The 16,129-nt window shown below is 40.0% G+C and overlaps 5 gene segments (V, D, J or C); 3 read left to right on the plus strand and 2 right to left on the minus strand.

Moving 5' to 3' along the window:
* LOC131984911 (Ig kappa-b4 chain C region-like) overlaps positions 1-1,468 on the minus strand; it is a 2,513-nt gene extending 1,045 nt beyond the window's left edge. Inside the window, exon 1 of the C gene segment in view lies at positions 365-1,468.
* A 1,710-nt stretch (positions 1,469-3,178) lies between these two features.
* Positions 3,179-3,722, plus strand: LOC131984900 (Ig kappa chain V region 3381-like). The segment is given in 2 exon segments: positions 3,179-3,230; positions 3,338-3,722. Coding segments are annotated over 2 exon segments (375 nt in total).
* Positions 3,723-5,033: 1,311 nt separating this feature from the next.
* Positions 5,034-5,577, plus strand: LOC131984899 (Ig kappa chain V region 3381-like). The segment is given in 2 exon segments: positions 5,034-5,085; positions 5,193-5,577. Coding segments are annotated over 2 exon segments (375 nt in total).
* Positions 5,578-6,888: 1,311 nt separating this feature from the next.
* LOC131984392 (Ig kappa chain V region 3381-like) lies at positions 6,889-7,376 on the plus strand. The segment is given in 2 exon segments: positions 6,889-6,940; positions 7,048-7,376. Coding segments are annotated over 2 exon segments (381 nt in total).
* A 5,327-nt stretch (positions 7,377-12,703) lies between these two features.
* LOC131984923 (Ig kappa-b4 chain C region-like) lies at positions 12,704-14,738 on the minus strand (the record flags this gene model as incomplete). The annotated part of the segment is given in 2 exon segments: positions 12,704-13,649; positions 14,699-14,738. Coding segments are annotated over 2 exon segments (381 nt in total), but the record flags the coding sequence as incomplete, so codon positions are not given.
* Positions 14,739-16,129: the final 1,391 nt, after the last annotated feature.

A 16,129-nucleotide genomic window follows, 5' to 3' on the forward strand; every position in this document is an offset into this window, starting at 1 on the left:
GAAAGACCTGAACTACACATTGTTTAAGTTCTTAAATTCAACATAAATAAATACAGAAAATGAACTGACACCAACTAAATGTTATTCATGTGGATTTCAGTCATTATTTAGTAAACTGTTCAAATGATCTAAAGACTGAAAAACTGCAACAACACATGACACAATATACAGATTATTAAAAAAATTGTATCTCCAATCTTTAGCTCCACTTTGTTCAATGTTACTTCATGAAGTTAATTCACCATAACAACAGTTATCATTGTGGTGGAAAACTAAACATCAAACAACATAATTTTAAATTAATTATACGTTATAATACTAATAATTTGTGCAGGAACTTTTTTTAAATAAACATTTGACTTACTTCCAACATCCAGTCTGGTTCCTCCACCAAAAGTCAACCACAGTGATACAAACTCATTGAGCCGCCGTACAAAAACCTCTCACTGTAGAGAGACACGGCTCTCTGACTTTGTCTGACTGAACTAAACCTACAAGCCCTAAAGATGCAACACTACCACTGAAGATGGTAATAATCATTCATCCTGTTATTTAAAAACATTTTTTTCATTAAAAGTAGTTTTTGAAGTTATGTTGCTGAAGTCTCTGAGTGCAAAGTCTTTGTCAAAAACGTATCCACAAAAATGGTAAAGCAGCTATCTTTTTCCTGGACTGTGTAATATATAAAAACAGAAAGACAGATGGCTAGAATTGTTAAAAATGTAAGATATTTGACTTACTTCCAACATCCAGTCTGGTTCCTCCACCGAACGTGTACCACAGTGATACAAACTCATTGAGCCGCCGTACAAAAACCTCTCACTGTAGAGAGACACGGCTCTCTGACTTTGACACAAACAAACTCACCAAGATAGGTCTCTGTTAGAAGATTTTACAGATAACATGAAAACTGATAACAACAACAGATTTCCTAATGCACATTTTTATACAATACAGTATATTTGTTTTATTTTACAGATATTAAATTAGCTTAGATTGACTTCTTTGGAAGAATGTCTTTGGCTTCTCCAGGTACATACAATGCCTTTAACTCATCACACCTTAAAAACAGACAATACACATAATCATATAAATACAATTGTACTAATGGGCAGGTAGCAGCCAATGAGTTATACAAACAATACATTGAGGCAAATAACATATCAAGTGTCTGATGCAGTCATCCTGTGATCAACACCTATATGTAACAGGTAATAAGAGACTTTTATAGTTTTTCCGGCCGGCTCTTGGGACCCTGAATCGAACATTTCGAGACCAAGTTTTCAAGATGGAAAACCTAATAAAAACTGTATTTAAACGTCCTGAAATAATACTTTGATGATGCTGATTATCAATGGATCAATCAGTTTATCAGAGTAATCCAGGTCCCTGTTGGAGTCAGTCAGAGCATTTCCATAGAGAGCCACTTTGCATCAGCAGCACCATGCTCCAGTGCTCTGGGAGAGTTTATAGTCCTGAGAGTTGAACACTGGATGACTGACAGCTGTCCTTCATGACAACAGAAGCCACAGAAATCCTCCTCATCAGAAACATGACTTTGATCTGCGTCCTCATCTGGACTCTCCTCTGCTGCTGCTTCACAGGTAAAGTCCAGAGAATCAAACTCCTCTCCTCTATGAACATCCGTCCCTCTGAAATGAAGCCGACAAAACCATGACGCTGCTTTATGTTTCTGTCTCTGTGTCCTCAGAGTCCAGAGGACAGTACACAGTGACTCAGCCTGGAGCAGTGAGCTCTGCTCCGGGAGGCTCCGTCTCCATCAGCTGTAGGATCAGTCAGAAGGTTTATGTTTATAGCAGCTACCACTGTTTAGCCTGGTTCCAACAGAGAGATGGAGAAACTCCTAAACTGCTTATTTACTATGCTAGCACTCGTCAGTCAGGGACTCCAGATCGTTTTACAGGCAGTGGATCAAACTCTGACTTCACTCTGACCATCAGTGGAGTTCAGACTGAAGATGCAGCAGTTTACTACTGCCAGAGTCTTCACATTCCCAACAGTCAAGTTGTGTTCACACAGTGAAAAAGCGTCGTACAAAAACCTCCCTCAGTTCAGTTTCTGTTCTGCTTTTGCCTTCTATTTGCATTTGAAATTGTATTTTCCACCAATGATAGTATGGAGCTAAATGGAACTAAAATAAGGACAGATGCACTTTTGCACTTTTTCTTAACCATACAGACAATATCAAGGAAAGACAAAACTGAGTCATCTGATAATCAGGACTGAAATAAAAACTAATGTGATGAGGAGATGACCTACAGGTGGAGAGACTGCAGAGAATCTCAGGTGAGGAGAATGAGCCGATTAGGCAGTGCAGGAGGGGAAACAAAACAAACAGAAAACCCCAAACTCAGGGTGGATCCCAGGAATTGTGAACTTATTCTAGGATTGATAACAGAGAATATAAAGGAGAAATATTAAATATATAAATAGATCACAACATTTTTAAATCGCCCCACGTCTCTTTATATGAATTATAGTTTAATGTTCATTTCTGTGCAAATCAGACAACATTTACATAGATACCTATCGGTATCCAGATACCTTTGACAGTGAATCCATATATCTGTCTCTAGTGGAAAATATTTAACAGATCATGTAGCTACAAGACAGGAAAATATGTTTTTTTAGATTCTTTTAATTTCACTACCATTCATTGAGGTCCCCTCTTTGACAGGAAGACAAGAAATGTAATTTCACTCTTGACAAGTTTCTCTTAAACAAACATCTGAGGAGTATTTCTATTAAGTTTTTGGAAAATTACCTTAAAAGTACATTTTCTGTTCTGATTATGTTTTTTTATAATGGCTAGAAAACAGAGTCCTCACTTGTTTTGGTTGGTGTGACAGTCCACTGTTGGTAATATAGCAATGTATGTGTGTGTTACATGATTCCCTATTATAATAAGAAGCATTCATGTTCACAAAGAGAGAAAACATCAAACTGAAAGTAATTATTTTCTCCCATACTGTTACATAAATACAGACTATGTCCCTGTTAGAGTCAGTCAGAGCATTTCCATAGAGAGCCACTTTGCATCAGCAGCACCATGCTCCAGTGCTCTGGGAGAGTTTATAGTCCTGAGAGTTGAACACTGGATGACTGACAGCTGTCCTTCATGACAACAGAAGCCACAGAAATCCTCCTCATCAGAAACATGACTTTGATCTGCGTCCTCATCTGGACTCTCCTCTGCTGCTGCTTCACAGGTAAAGTCCAGAGAATCAAACTCCTCTCCTCTATGAACATCCGTCCCACTGAAATGAAGCCGACAAAACCATGACGCTGCTTTATGTTTCTGTCTCTGTGTCCTCAGAGTCCAGAGGACAGGTCACAGTGACTCAGCCTGGAGCAGTGAGCTCTGCTCCGGGAGGCTGCGTCACCATCAGCTGTAGGACCAGTCAGGATGTTCATGGTGGGAACTTTTTAGCCTGGTACCAACAGAGAGATGGAGAAACTCCTAAACTGCTTATTTGCCTTGCTAGCTCTCGTCAGTCAGGGACTTCAGATCGTTTTACAGGCCGTGGATCAAACTCTGACTTCACTCTGACCATCAGTGGAGTTCAGACTGAAGATTCAGGAGTTTATTACTGTCAGAGTTATCACGAGATCAACAGTCAGATTGTGTTCACACAGTGAAAAAGTGTCGTACAAAAACCTCCCTCAGTCAGCAGAACAGAAACTGAACTGACTGCTGCAGCTGGAAGCTACTGCAGAGACTGACACACTTCACTGAGCACACACACACATGCACAACTTGAATTATAAAGACAATCAAAATGCAAAATTTAGATGAAATCGTCTCTAAACAGCTGGATCGTTTGCTGCCTTTTCGACATGTCAACAGTGTCCACTTGTGTCCAACTGGCTCCCAAAGATCAAAAGTCCGACCTTCAGTGGCACCGTCAGCTTTGTGTTTAAGTCGATAGTGAAATAAAAGCAACAGGCTCTGATTATAAGACGTTTCTCAGCCCTCAGTGATAACATCCTGTAAAAGCTCAGTGATACAGGATGGTGTCTGACCATGTCGAGCTCTAATACTGACCACATATATCTTGAACTGGATTTTCATTTAATTGGGATCCAGACAGAGAGAAAGAAAGAACTCTGATCTGATCAAGGACCTGCTCAAAGGCCATACAGCAGCCGTCTGAACCAGCTGGGAGTGATTCATTAAATGTAAATGATGAAACAAAAATCTAAATAGACAAAATAAATGTCTGAAGTATCGTCTTCATGTTAGGGTGAGGCACAGTGGGACAAAGTTTAACCATCAACCTCAACTGGGACAGACAGAAGTCAATCAAATGCTTCACATGGTGCTCAGAAGTCAATGCGTAATCAAAAGTGACACCTAAAGTATTTTCATTTAAAAAAATACAGCTTTTTGTAAGATCATTTTTCTTGTGTTTCTGAAAAATATACAGTGATGATGTTGATTGCTAAAATTTTGAAAAGAAAAATTCATACAGTTGAAAGAAACAGTTTGTTGTTGTTCAGTTCTAGTTTATAATTAAATCTTTAACCCAATTTAGAATAGAAAAAGATTTGTTCTCAAGATTTGTCTCTTTGTGCCTCTTTGTGCTTGAGGTTTTTGCAGAAACTCTCGAATGATTTTCATATTCCTTTATGCTGATGATATATTTTTTCAAAACTACATTTAGAATTCTTTAAAATTATTTAAACATAATTTTCAACACGACCGTCCTTCTTCCTTTGTTTCCACCTTTAATCCTAACAGCTTAATTATTCCACTACAAAATGAAGACGTAACATTTTAATCTCTGATTTCATAACATGTTCTGCTAGGAACTTGAAGATATCTGTCATTTTACTCTAAGTTAGTAAAGTAGTTAGTACAGCATGAGCATTTCCATAGAGAGCCACTTTGCATCAGCAGCACCATGCTCCAGTGCTCTGGGAGAGTTTATAGTCCTGAGAGTTGAACACTGGATGACTGACAGCTGTCCTTCATGACAACAGAAGCCACAGAAATCCTCCTCATCAGAAACATGACTTTGATCTGCGTCCTCATCTGGACTCTCCTCTGCTGCTGTTTCACAGGTAAAGTCCAGAGAATCAAACTCCTCTCCTCTATGAACATCCGTCCCTCTGAAATGAAGCCGACAAAACCATGACGCTGCTTTATGTTTCTGTCTCTGTGTCCTCAGAGTCCAGAGGACAGGTCACAGTGACTCAGCCTGGAGCAGTGAGCTCTGCTCCGGGAGGCTGCGTCACCATCAGCTGTAGGACCAGTCAGGATGTTCATGGTGGGAACTTTTTAGCCTGGTACCAACAGAGAGATGGAGAAACTCCTAAACTGCTTATTTGCCTTGCTAGCTCTCGTCAGTCAGGGACTTCAGATCGTTTTACAGGCCGTGGATCAAACTCTGACTTCACTCTGACCATCAGTGGAGTTCAGACTGAAGATTCAGGAGTTTATTACTGTCAGAGTTATCACGAGATCAACAGTCAGATTGTGTTCACACAGTGAAAAAGTGTCGTACAAAAACCTCCCTCAGTCAGCAGAACAGAAACTGAACTGACTGCTGCAGCTGGAAGCTACTGCAGAGACTGACACACTTCACTGAGCACACACACACATGCACAACTTGAATTATAAAGACAATCAAAATGCAAAATTTAGATGAAATCGTCTCTAAACAGCTGGATCGTTTGCTGCCTTTTCGACATGTCAACAGTGTCCACTTGTGTCCAACTGGCTCCCAAAGATCAAAAGTCCGACCTTCAGTGGCACCGTCAGCTTTGTGTTTAAGTCGATAGTGAAATAAAAGCAACAGGCTCTGATTATAAGACGTTTCTCAGCCCTCAGTGATAACATCCTGTAAAAGCTCAGTGATACAGGATGGTGTCTGACCATGTCGAGCTCTAATACTGACCACATATATCTTGAACTGGATTTTCATTTAATTGGGATCCAGACAGAGAGAAAGAAAGAACTCTGATCTGATCAAGGACCTGCTCAAAGGCCATACAGCAGCCGTCTGAACCAGCTGGGAGTGATTCATTAAATGTAAATGATGAAACAAAAATCTAAATAGACAAAATAAATGTCTGAAGTATCGTCTTCATGTTAGGGTGAGGCACAGTGGGACAAAGTTTAACCATCAACCTCAACTGGGACAGACAGAAGTCAATCAAATGCTTCACATGGTGCTCAGAAGTCAATGCGTAATCAAAAGTGACACCTAAAGTATTTTCATTTAAAAAAATACAGCTTTTTGTAAGATCATTTTTCTTGTGTTTCTGAAAAATATACAGTGATGATGTTGATTGCTAAAATTTTGAAAAGAAAAATTCATACAGTTGAAAGAAACAGTTTGTTGTTGTTCAGTTCTAGTTTATAATTAAATCTTTAACCCAATTTAGAATAGAAAAAGATTTGTTCTCAAGATTTGTCTCTTTGTGCCTCTTTGTGCTTGAGGTTTTTGCAGAAACTCTCGAATGATTTTCATATTCCTTTATGCTGATGATATATTTTTTCAAAACTACATTTAGAATTCTTTAAAATTATTTAAACATAATTTTCAACACGACCGTCCTTCTTCCTTTGTTTCCACCTTTAATCCTAACAGCTTAATTATTCCACTACAAAATGAAGACGTAACATTTTAATCTCTGATTTCATAACATGTTCTGCTAGGAACTTGAAGATATCTGTCATTTTACTCTAAGTTAGTAAAGTAGTTAGTACAGCATGAGCATTTCCATAGAGAGCCACTTTGCATCAGCAGCACCATGCTCCAGTGCTCTGGGAGAGTTTATAGTCCTGAGAGTTGAACACTGGATGACTGACAGCTGTCCTTCATGACAACAGAAGCCACAGAAATCCTCCTCATCAGAAACATGACTTTGATCTGCGTCCTCATCTGGACTCTCCTCTGCTGCTGCTTCACAGGTAAAGTCCAGAGAATCAAACTCCTCTCCTCTATGAACATCCGTCCCTCTGAAATGAAGCCGACAAAACCATGACGCTGCTTTATGTTTCTGTCTCTGTGTCCTCAGAGTCCAGAGGACAGGTCACAGTGACTCAGCCTGGAGCAGTGAGCTCTGCTCCAGGAGGCTCCATCTCCATCAGCTGTAGGACCAGTCAGAAGGTTTATTTTTCCAGCCCAAACCACTATTTAGCCTGGTACCAACAGAGAGATGGAGAAACTCCCAAGCTGCTTATTTACTATGCTAGCACTTGTCAGTCAGGGACTCCAGATCGTTTTACAGGCAGTGGATCAAACTCTGACTTCACTCTGACCATCAGTGGAGTTCAGACTGAAGATGCAGCAGTTTACTGTCAGAGTTTTCACTATCCCAACAGTCAGTGGGTGTTCACACAGTGAAAAAGCGTCATACAAAAACCTCCCTCAGTCACTGACACACTCACACACACACACACACAGGGTCGGAGTGGGGCCACTTTTCAGCCCGGGAATTTCAGGCCCAAGACCGGCCCACTTTTTCCATGGTAGTGGAAATTGGATAAATGAAGCAACAATTCAGCTCTTACTATCCTGTAGTTTTTTTTTATTAATACCATGGTTCAACAGATAATGTAAAGGTTAAATAATAATCCACTTAAGCTGAGAAGTTAACAAAAAATATTTCACTATTCTACAAGGATACAGTAGGTTGATAAATTAACAAAAGCATAAAATAAATAAAGCATTTGAAACATATCCCACTCTTCAATAAAGATGCATATTGAACTACTGTTTTTTTTTCAAACTTTATTTATAAAGTTTTGAACATTTTAGACAGACAGTGTGATGCCACAAGGTTACAAAACAGGTATCCAATATTACAGCTGAATGTCCATTCCCTCCCCATACCCCTACCCCCCACCCACTAGCAGGCCAACCCCAAGTCTAACCAAAAGGGAAGAAACAGAAGGGAAGAGAAGCCAAACAAAACAAACAGATAACCAGACGAATAACAACAATCGAATAAAATAAAAACACACAAAAAAAAAAAACATCAGCATCTACAGCATCAGTAACCGCCTAAGCAGTGCACTGGTTTCAGCCACTTTATCTATAACTGTGTCGTTGCTGATAGACATGAGGATTTCCTTCTCTGTGCACATTAACATGAAAGCCTCCAATTTGTCCTGACTCAATGAGCTTCGTAGCCTATTCTTCACAAATTTTAAGGTTGAGAAGCTTCTCTCACATGCAACCTGTGTGATGGACAAAGTCAACAGAAACTTGTATGCTAACCCAATCACATGATATGCATCTGTGAGGAGGTTGTACTGTGAGAGTATTAAATGGACACAAATGGCACAGTTTTTGCAGGAGGAACAGGTCCTGCTTTCAAGCTCCATCTCTGGTTCTTCCATATATGGTAGTCCGCCACTATCCTCCTGACCTTCCTGTACGACCTCACTACATGCCCTGACAGTGTAACCTTCAAGAGAGGACTTTTTCAGTCTCTCCCACTGGTGTGCCAGGCTAGACAGCTCAGTTTGTAATGTGCTAACAGTAGCTCTGTCATCAAACCTAAGCAGACATTTGCTGATTGCCTGGAGTGCTGAGTTAGGGAGCCCATTTATCTTTATTTGAGGAAAGTTTTTAGGGTCAAGACAAGCGAAATCTGAGGCAAGTTTTGCATTTGCTGAAAACCTCCTATCTACGCTACCTGCCACAGTGTCCAGAATAACATTGTGGACATTCACCTCAAAGGCAGCATCAGATGAGGCTACTGGTTCATCATCTAAAATCTCTCCTGGCATTCTTTTCTTTTTTCGGACACGCTTCTCTGGAAGTGTAGTCTGCACAACTAGCTCATAGTTGTCCATATCGTCCAGCTTTTCATTGGCCCAACTCACAAACTTATCAGCTGCCACTTTCACTCCCTCAAAGTCCCTGACATATGTTTTAAGGCTATCCTTTGTCCCCTCAACCAGGTGCTGAGCTGACAAAATATCCATTCCGTGTGTCTGTAGGTACTTGGAGAGGGGGGATGTATGTTGGAAAATGCGAAGGAAAGTTTGAGCAATGAGGATAGTCTCATATTTCAGAAAATTTTCAATTAATCCCCTTGCTTTGACCCTCACTGTTGACTTCATGCTTATGTCTTCCTCAACAGAGGCTAGGGTCAGCAGCAGATCAACAAACAATGCATCCTGGGGATTACCATAACATCCAAAGACCTTAGTAAGAGCCTGATCCTTAGCCCACCACCTGGTTTCCCCTATTGGGCTCAGTCTCCTGTGATGTCTGTCCTAACTAGTCTCTTCCCAAGTCTGCATATGTTTATAAGACTCCCTGAGGAAAACTGCCACATCATTAAGTAGTGAGAAGAGAGATGCACTCTCTATAACACTACCTGTTGTGTCTGCCAGTACCAGATTTAAAACATGTGCATAACACCAGACATGAATTTGTGTTGGAGACTGTTCAGAGAGGAATGAAGGAGAACCCGTTATACGGTCCCTGCATATTTGCTGCACCATCAGTGGAGTTGCCCACACACATGCCAATGTCAATGCCAAGTTTGTCTAATGTGTTCTTTAGTAGCTCTGTCAGATATTTACCTGTGGATTTTTCACAGTTCACCACAGCAACCAACCGCTCATGAATTACATCTGTGACATATCTGACAACGATAGCACACTGGTCCTTTGATGTAATATCTTGGGTTGTATCGATCTGAACCGAGAACAGTCCCGCCTCTCTAACCTCATCTGAAATTGTGCCCTTTATGACCTGGCTGAGAGCATCTACAACTTTCTCAACAATGTCCTTTGATAGCAGAGTCACAAGAGATCCTCTACCTTTTGCACCAGTGTCATGATGTTTCTTGCTTTGCTCAATACAACTGCTAATGTGCTGTTGAAGGCACAGATCATAACGACTCAAAAGTATTACCAACTCTAGAAAGTTGCCATGATTGACTGCAGTATCTGCTAGTGTATAGGCAGCCTCTGCTTTATCCCCTCTGTAACTAAGTCCACATTTGCCTATGACTTTCATCACATCTTTTATGCGTTCCATCACCTGACGCTTCTTCTTCACCTGCTCATGATGTAAAGACATTTGTTTGCCTGCCAGAAGGCTTTTTACATCTGCCCGTTTAGCCAACAGAAAGTAAGCATCTGCACTATCTCTGTGGATCTTACTTTTCTCATGCTCCTCTATCCGCTGATGAACATGTTTCCATGTTTTCATACCTCCCTTTATGAAAGGACTATCACTTGCAGCAGGTGCAAATGCCAAACATACAGAACAATACAGTGATTGTGTTTTTTCACTATATGTCAACCACTTGCGGTTGGTGCCATGCTTGTTGTTAAAAACTTTAGATAGGTGGTGTTTTGTTGGCTGCTGAGGATGGTAACTGAAAAATGTGTTTAGATCCTGTGTTTGAGGATGAATAAAATAATCAAAATGATAGGCTTCCTCATCTGCACTAGCATCTGCCTGTGCCTCTGGGATCTCTTGCTGGGCTGTTGTCTCACTGGATGCTGTCTCCTCTCTGTATCCACTGGATGCTGTCTCCTCTACATCTCCCCTCTCAGCATTTGACTCACCTGTATTGCATAACATTAAGAAAGGCAGAAGGGCATATCAGGGGTGTCAGACTCAGATTAGGCAGTAGGCCAGATTTGTTGGAATGAGACCTCATGGGGGCCGTCATGTCATGGTCATTATCATTTTTCTGCATAGGTACATTATGGTGGTTTACTCCTTTAGGCTACTGCGCCCACATCTGAGCAAATAATGCATATTGGTTCATCATGGACTGTCATATACTGCTCTTTCTTACATTAAATAACTTTAATTCATATTGTTTACTCTGTTATCTTCTCTACCTGTCCCTGTAGTCATGGCCTCCTCATTGCAAATTTCAGGCTCATAATTTTCAGCAGGAGACTGGCTTATCTGCTGCTCAGAAGCTACAAAGAAAAAATAATTTCACTGCATAGCCTACACAGATCAAGTTTGAGTTTTGTTATCAATATTTTCCTAATATTTGCAAAGTCTATGAATCGCCATATATCAGGTGATATAAAAAGGCTTATATTTTAAGTCAATTCAATATTTTGCTTGCGAATAGGTTAACAACGCTTCAACGATATTAACCACGTTACAACGTTAGCCGAACAGTTACGTTGCATTAAGCCTAAGTCTCTCTTTACCAGTTGCCACTTGTCCTCTTGAAAATAAATCTGTGAGTTTGGCACATTTGGCAGCGTCCTCCTCCAATGCCTTTCTTTTTTTCACCCTGGCTTTTTCAGCCCCTCCTGGCCTCTTTCTCCCATCCATCCTCCCCGACGTGTACCGTTGGGATAGGGCCGGCCCAGCTATCGGTAGCCTACCTGAGAAAGACGGCTATGGACCAAACCAACTTTATTTGGGAGGGGAGAACTCCCTCGCATGGTACAACCCATGCTGAGGCTGCGGTGTCAGAATGCAAAACGTGTTTAGCGTACTTTAAGAGAAGATGGACTAACGTGAAAAATGTCAAATAAATTATCGGCCGGCCCAAAAGTGAAGCGGCCCACCGGGAACTCTCCCGATTCTCCCGATTACCCACCCCGGGCCTGCACACACACACACACACACACACACACACACACACACACACACTTAGATGTTTAATTTATTCTTTCTCACAGAACAAGTAGACGGAACAAGTAGAACACAAACTATTACAAAAACACAATTCATCATAATCACTTCAAATTAATTTTAGAAAAGCTATTTTTCTGTTCATTAACCAGTTTATCTGTAGAAACAGAAAATTACCTTTTCACTACTTTAAACCTCTCTGTTATTGTTCCTGCTGCCTTCAGACTCATCACACCTTTGTTGACATTATGTAAACGAAACAATATACAACAATATGTGAGACAGTATTTGACCTGCAGCAGCTGAGGCATGAAGAAGATTTCACCATAATAAACCAATGAGAGGAAAGTGGTCAACACAACTTTTCATTTTTGATGAAAATTTAAATTATTATGATTATAAAATACCATGATTATAGTTCACTATACATTTAACATCAGAGTATATATATATGTATCCTGAATATGACTGTAAATCCTTGAGAGCTTTAAAGTTAATTTAGTTTAAAAAACACACTGAGAGGTTTTACTCAATGTGAAGAAATAATGTAGCAAAGTTAGACAGTAATGGTTTATTGATGAGGGTCAGTGTCAGCACTGGGAACACTGGTCTCTCAGGGTCTCTGAGAGTTATCAAAGAATTAAATAAATACATTTTAATAAACTTTGAAATGACCAAGCTTGATTTTTTGGGTTTAAAATTTCATATTTGATTCATGTTATATCACTTCATGCAGATGAGTCGCTGGTTTTTAATTACAATTTTGTGAATCCTTTCTATTATTTAGATTTTTTCAGTTCAGATCTTCAGAGTAATTAATAAATAACATTTAACGACAAACTGAACTTCACACCTTCAAGGTCATGAATTAGTTTGAGCAGAGATTTTTGGGATTCACTATTGAAATGATCTCACCTTTTTCAACTAGTTTAATTAATTAACATAAAAATGGAAACAAAAATTCAAGAATAAACTCTTAAAACCACTGAAAAGTACTGTGGAGTGTATAGTTCTGGACTGGACAGTTATCTTATATATGTCACAGAAAGGAAGTCAAAAGACACTTTCATAATGCACATAATAAAATCTTTATTGCTTTAAAATGTTAAAAGCATAAACACAAGCAAGAACGAAGAGAGAGTTACAAAGTGCTGAACAACTGCCAACTGTACAATGCCTCACACGGGGCACCAATATGTAGGGATTTTAGGATGTCCCTAAAATATGTGTATGGATACCTCTTAACAGGACACCATTTATATTGGGAACATAGAATTAGAAATTAATGATGGATGATTTTGGGTAAAAATGATTATTTAATGACATATTAACTTAACAAATGGATCTTCAAGAGCATAAATGAATTAAATTTGATAGCTTTGTGATTTATATTCATTGAAAAAGCTGCACCATGTCTACAGTGTTAAAACTATTAAAAATGTATCTGAATAAAAAATGTACTTCTTACGATTGTCACTTTGGCACTTTAATCTGATTCATGCTCCTAATATATAACACATGTAAAAGAAAGGAATTCAAGAGACCCGTCACTTTTATAATCTACGATGGAATTCTTTATTGTTTGAAAACGTTAAAACTATCAACACAAGCAAGAACAAGTTAATGTTGAAACATCATGAGAGAAACAGAGAAAGAGTGCGGACTGAGAGCAGTAGCAGAGTAAAACCAGTGAGTCAGATCAGGACTGGGGACACTGGTCTCTCCTCAGAGTCTCTGAGAGCGGAGTCTGGGAGCCCTGGGTGGCCTCACAGGTCACAGAGCCCACCTTCCTCCACTGGTCTGCAGAGAGCCTCAGGGTGCTGCTCCAGCTGTAGTGGCCGTCCTTCTCCAGCACCCCGGGGCTGCTGCTCTGCTCCCAGCTGATGCTGCTGCTGCTGCTGCTGCTGCTGCCGTCCACCTTCCAGGCCAGACTCCAGTCTGAGGGGAAGCCCTTGTTGGCCAGGCACATGAGCGTGGCCGTCCCCTGCTGCAGCTGCTCAGTGGAGGGGGGCAGCACCGTCAGGGTGGGACGGGCATCACCTAGGAGACACCAATCAGATTAGAGGACAGCGGGACCACACGGCTGTCAATCAACCAGCAGACACTTGGACACCTTTCCTGTGTGAGAGTTGATCTTCTCCTTTAAGGAGTTTCTGTCAGATGGTTTTTCTGCTCCACCAGTCACTCACTCACACATTGTTTCACTTCCCTTTAAGAAGCCTCTCATGCATATCAGCACAGAGAGAATCATCATACAGAATGAGCTGAAATATATCAAACTACACTGGAAATAAAAGAAGCCGGCAACATTTTTAAACTCTCATCAGCAGCATAAAAAACCTGAACTACACATCATATACGAAGTACAGAAGTACGTAAAGTCAACATAAATAAATACAGAAAATAAACTGACGGATAATTAAATGTTATTCATGTGGATTTCAGGCATTATTTAATGTAAACTGTTCAAATGATTTAAAGACTAAAAATCTGCAACAACACATCACACAATATAAGGATTACATAAAAATGTATCTCCAGTCTTTATCTTCACTTTGTTCAATGTTAATTCATGAAGTTAATTCAACATAACAACAGTTATCATTGTGGTGGAAAACTAAACATCAAACAACATAAGATAAATTAATTATACAATGTTATAATGATCATCTGCGCAGAAACTTTTTTTAAAATAAACATTTGACTTACTTCCAACATCCAGTCTGGTTCCTCCACCAAAAGTCCACCACAGTGATACAAACTCATTGAGCCGCCGTACAAAAACCTCTCACTGTAGAGAGACACGGCTCTCTGACTTTGTCTGACTGAACTAAACCTACAAGCCCTAAAGATGCAACTTTACCACTGAAGATGGAAATAATCATTCATCCTGTTATTTAAAATATTATTTTAATTACAATGACTTTTTGAAGTTATGTTGCTGAAGTCAACTTTGTCTCTGACTGCAAAATCTTTGTCAAAAACTCACCAATGAAAATGGTAGCTATCTTTTTCCTGGACTGTGCACTATATAAAAACCAGAAAGACAGATGGCTAGAATTGTTAAAAATGTAAGATATTTGACTTACTTCCAACATCCAGTCTGGTTCCTCCACCGAAAGTGTACCACAGTGATACAAACTCATTGAGCCGCCGTACAAAAACCTCTCACTGTAGAGAGACACGGCTCTCTGACTTTGACACAAACAAACTCACCAAGATAGGTCTCTGTTAGAAGATTTTACAGATAACATGAAAACTGATAACAACAACAGATGTCCGAATGCACATTTTTTTATATAAGACAGTATATTTGTTTTAATTATACAGATATTAAATTAGCTTAGATTGACTTCATTGGAAAAGTGTATTTGGCTTCTCCAGGTACATACAAGGCCTTTAACACATCACACCTTAAAAACAGACAATACACAGAATCGTATAAATACAATTGTACTAATGTACAGGTAGCAGCCAATGAACAAATAATACATTGGGGCAAATAACATATCAGGGGTCTGATGCAGTCATCCTGTGATCAACACCTATATGTGACAGGTAATAACAGACTTTTATAGTTGTTCCAGTCGGCTCCTGGGGCCCTGAATTGAACATTTTGATACCAAGTTTTCAAGAAGTAAAACCAAATAAAAATTGTATTTAAACATCCTGAAACAACACTCTGATGATGCTGATCATTAATGGATCAATCAGTTTATCAGAGTAATCCAGGTCCCTGTTGGAGTCAGTCAGAGCATTTCCATAGAGAGCCACTTTGCATCAGCAGCACCATGCTCCAGTGCTCTGGGAGAGTTTATAGTCCTGAGAGTTGAACACTGGATGACTGACAGCTGTCCTTCATGACAACAGAAGCCACAGAAATCCTCCTCATCAGAAACATGACTTTGATCTGCGTCCTCATCTGGACTCTCCTCTGCTGCTGCTTCACAGGTAAAGTCCAGAGAATCAAACTCCTCTCCTCTATGAACATCCGTCCCTCTGAAATGAAGCCGACAAAACCATGACGCTGCTTTATGTTTCTGTCTCTGTGTCCTCAGAGTCCAGAGGACAGGTCACAGTGACTCAGCCTGGAGCAGTGAGCTTTCCACCGAGAGGCTATGTCACCATCAGCTGTAGGACCAGTCAGAATGTTCATGGTGGGAACCAATTAGCCTGGTACCAACAGAGAGATGGAGAAACTCCTAAACTGCTTATTTACGGTACCAACACTCGTCAGTCAGGGACTCCAAATCGTTTTACAGGCAGTGGATCAAACTCTGACTTCACTCTGACAATCAGTGGAGTTCAGACTGAAGATGCAGTAGTTTACTACTGTCAGAGTCTTCACATTATCAACAGTCAGTATGTGTTCACACAGTGAAAAAGCGTTGTACAAAAACCTCCCTCAGTCAGCAGAATAGAAACTAAACTGACTGCTGCAGCTGGAAGCGACTGACACATTTCACTGAGCACACACAGTACACACACATGCTCACATGTTTAATTTATTTTCACAGACC

Source organism: Centropristis striata, chromosome 14 (assembly GCF_030273125.1).
Source record: "Centropristis striata isolate RG_2023a ecotype Rhode Island chromosome 14, C.striata_1.0, whole genome shotgun sequence".
NCBI lineage: Eukaryota > Metazoa > Chordata > Actinopteri > Perciformes > Serranidae > Centropristis > Centropristis striata.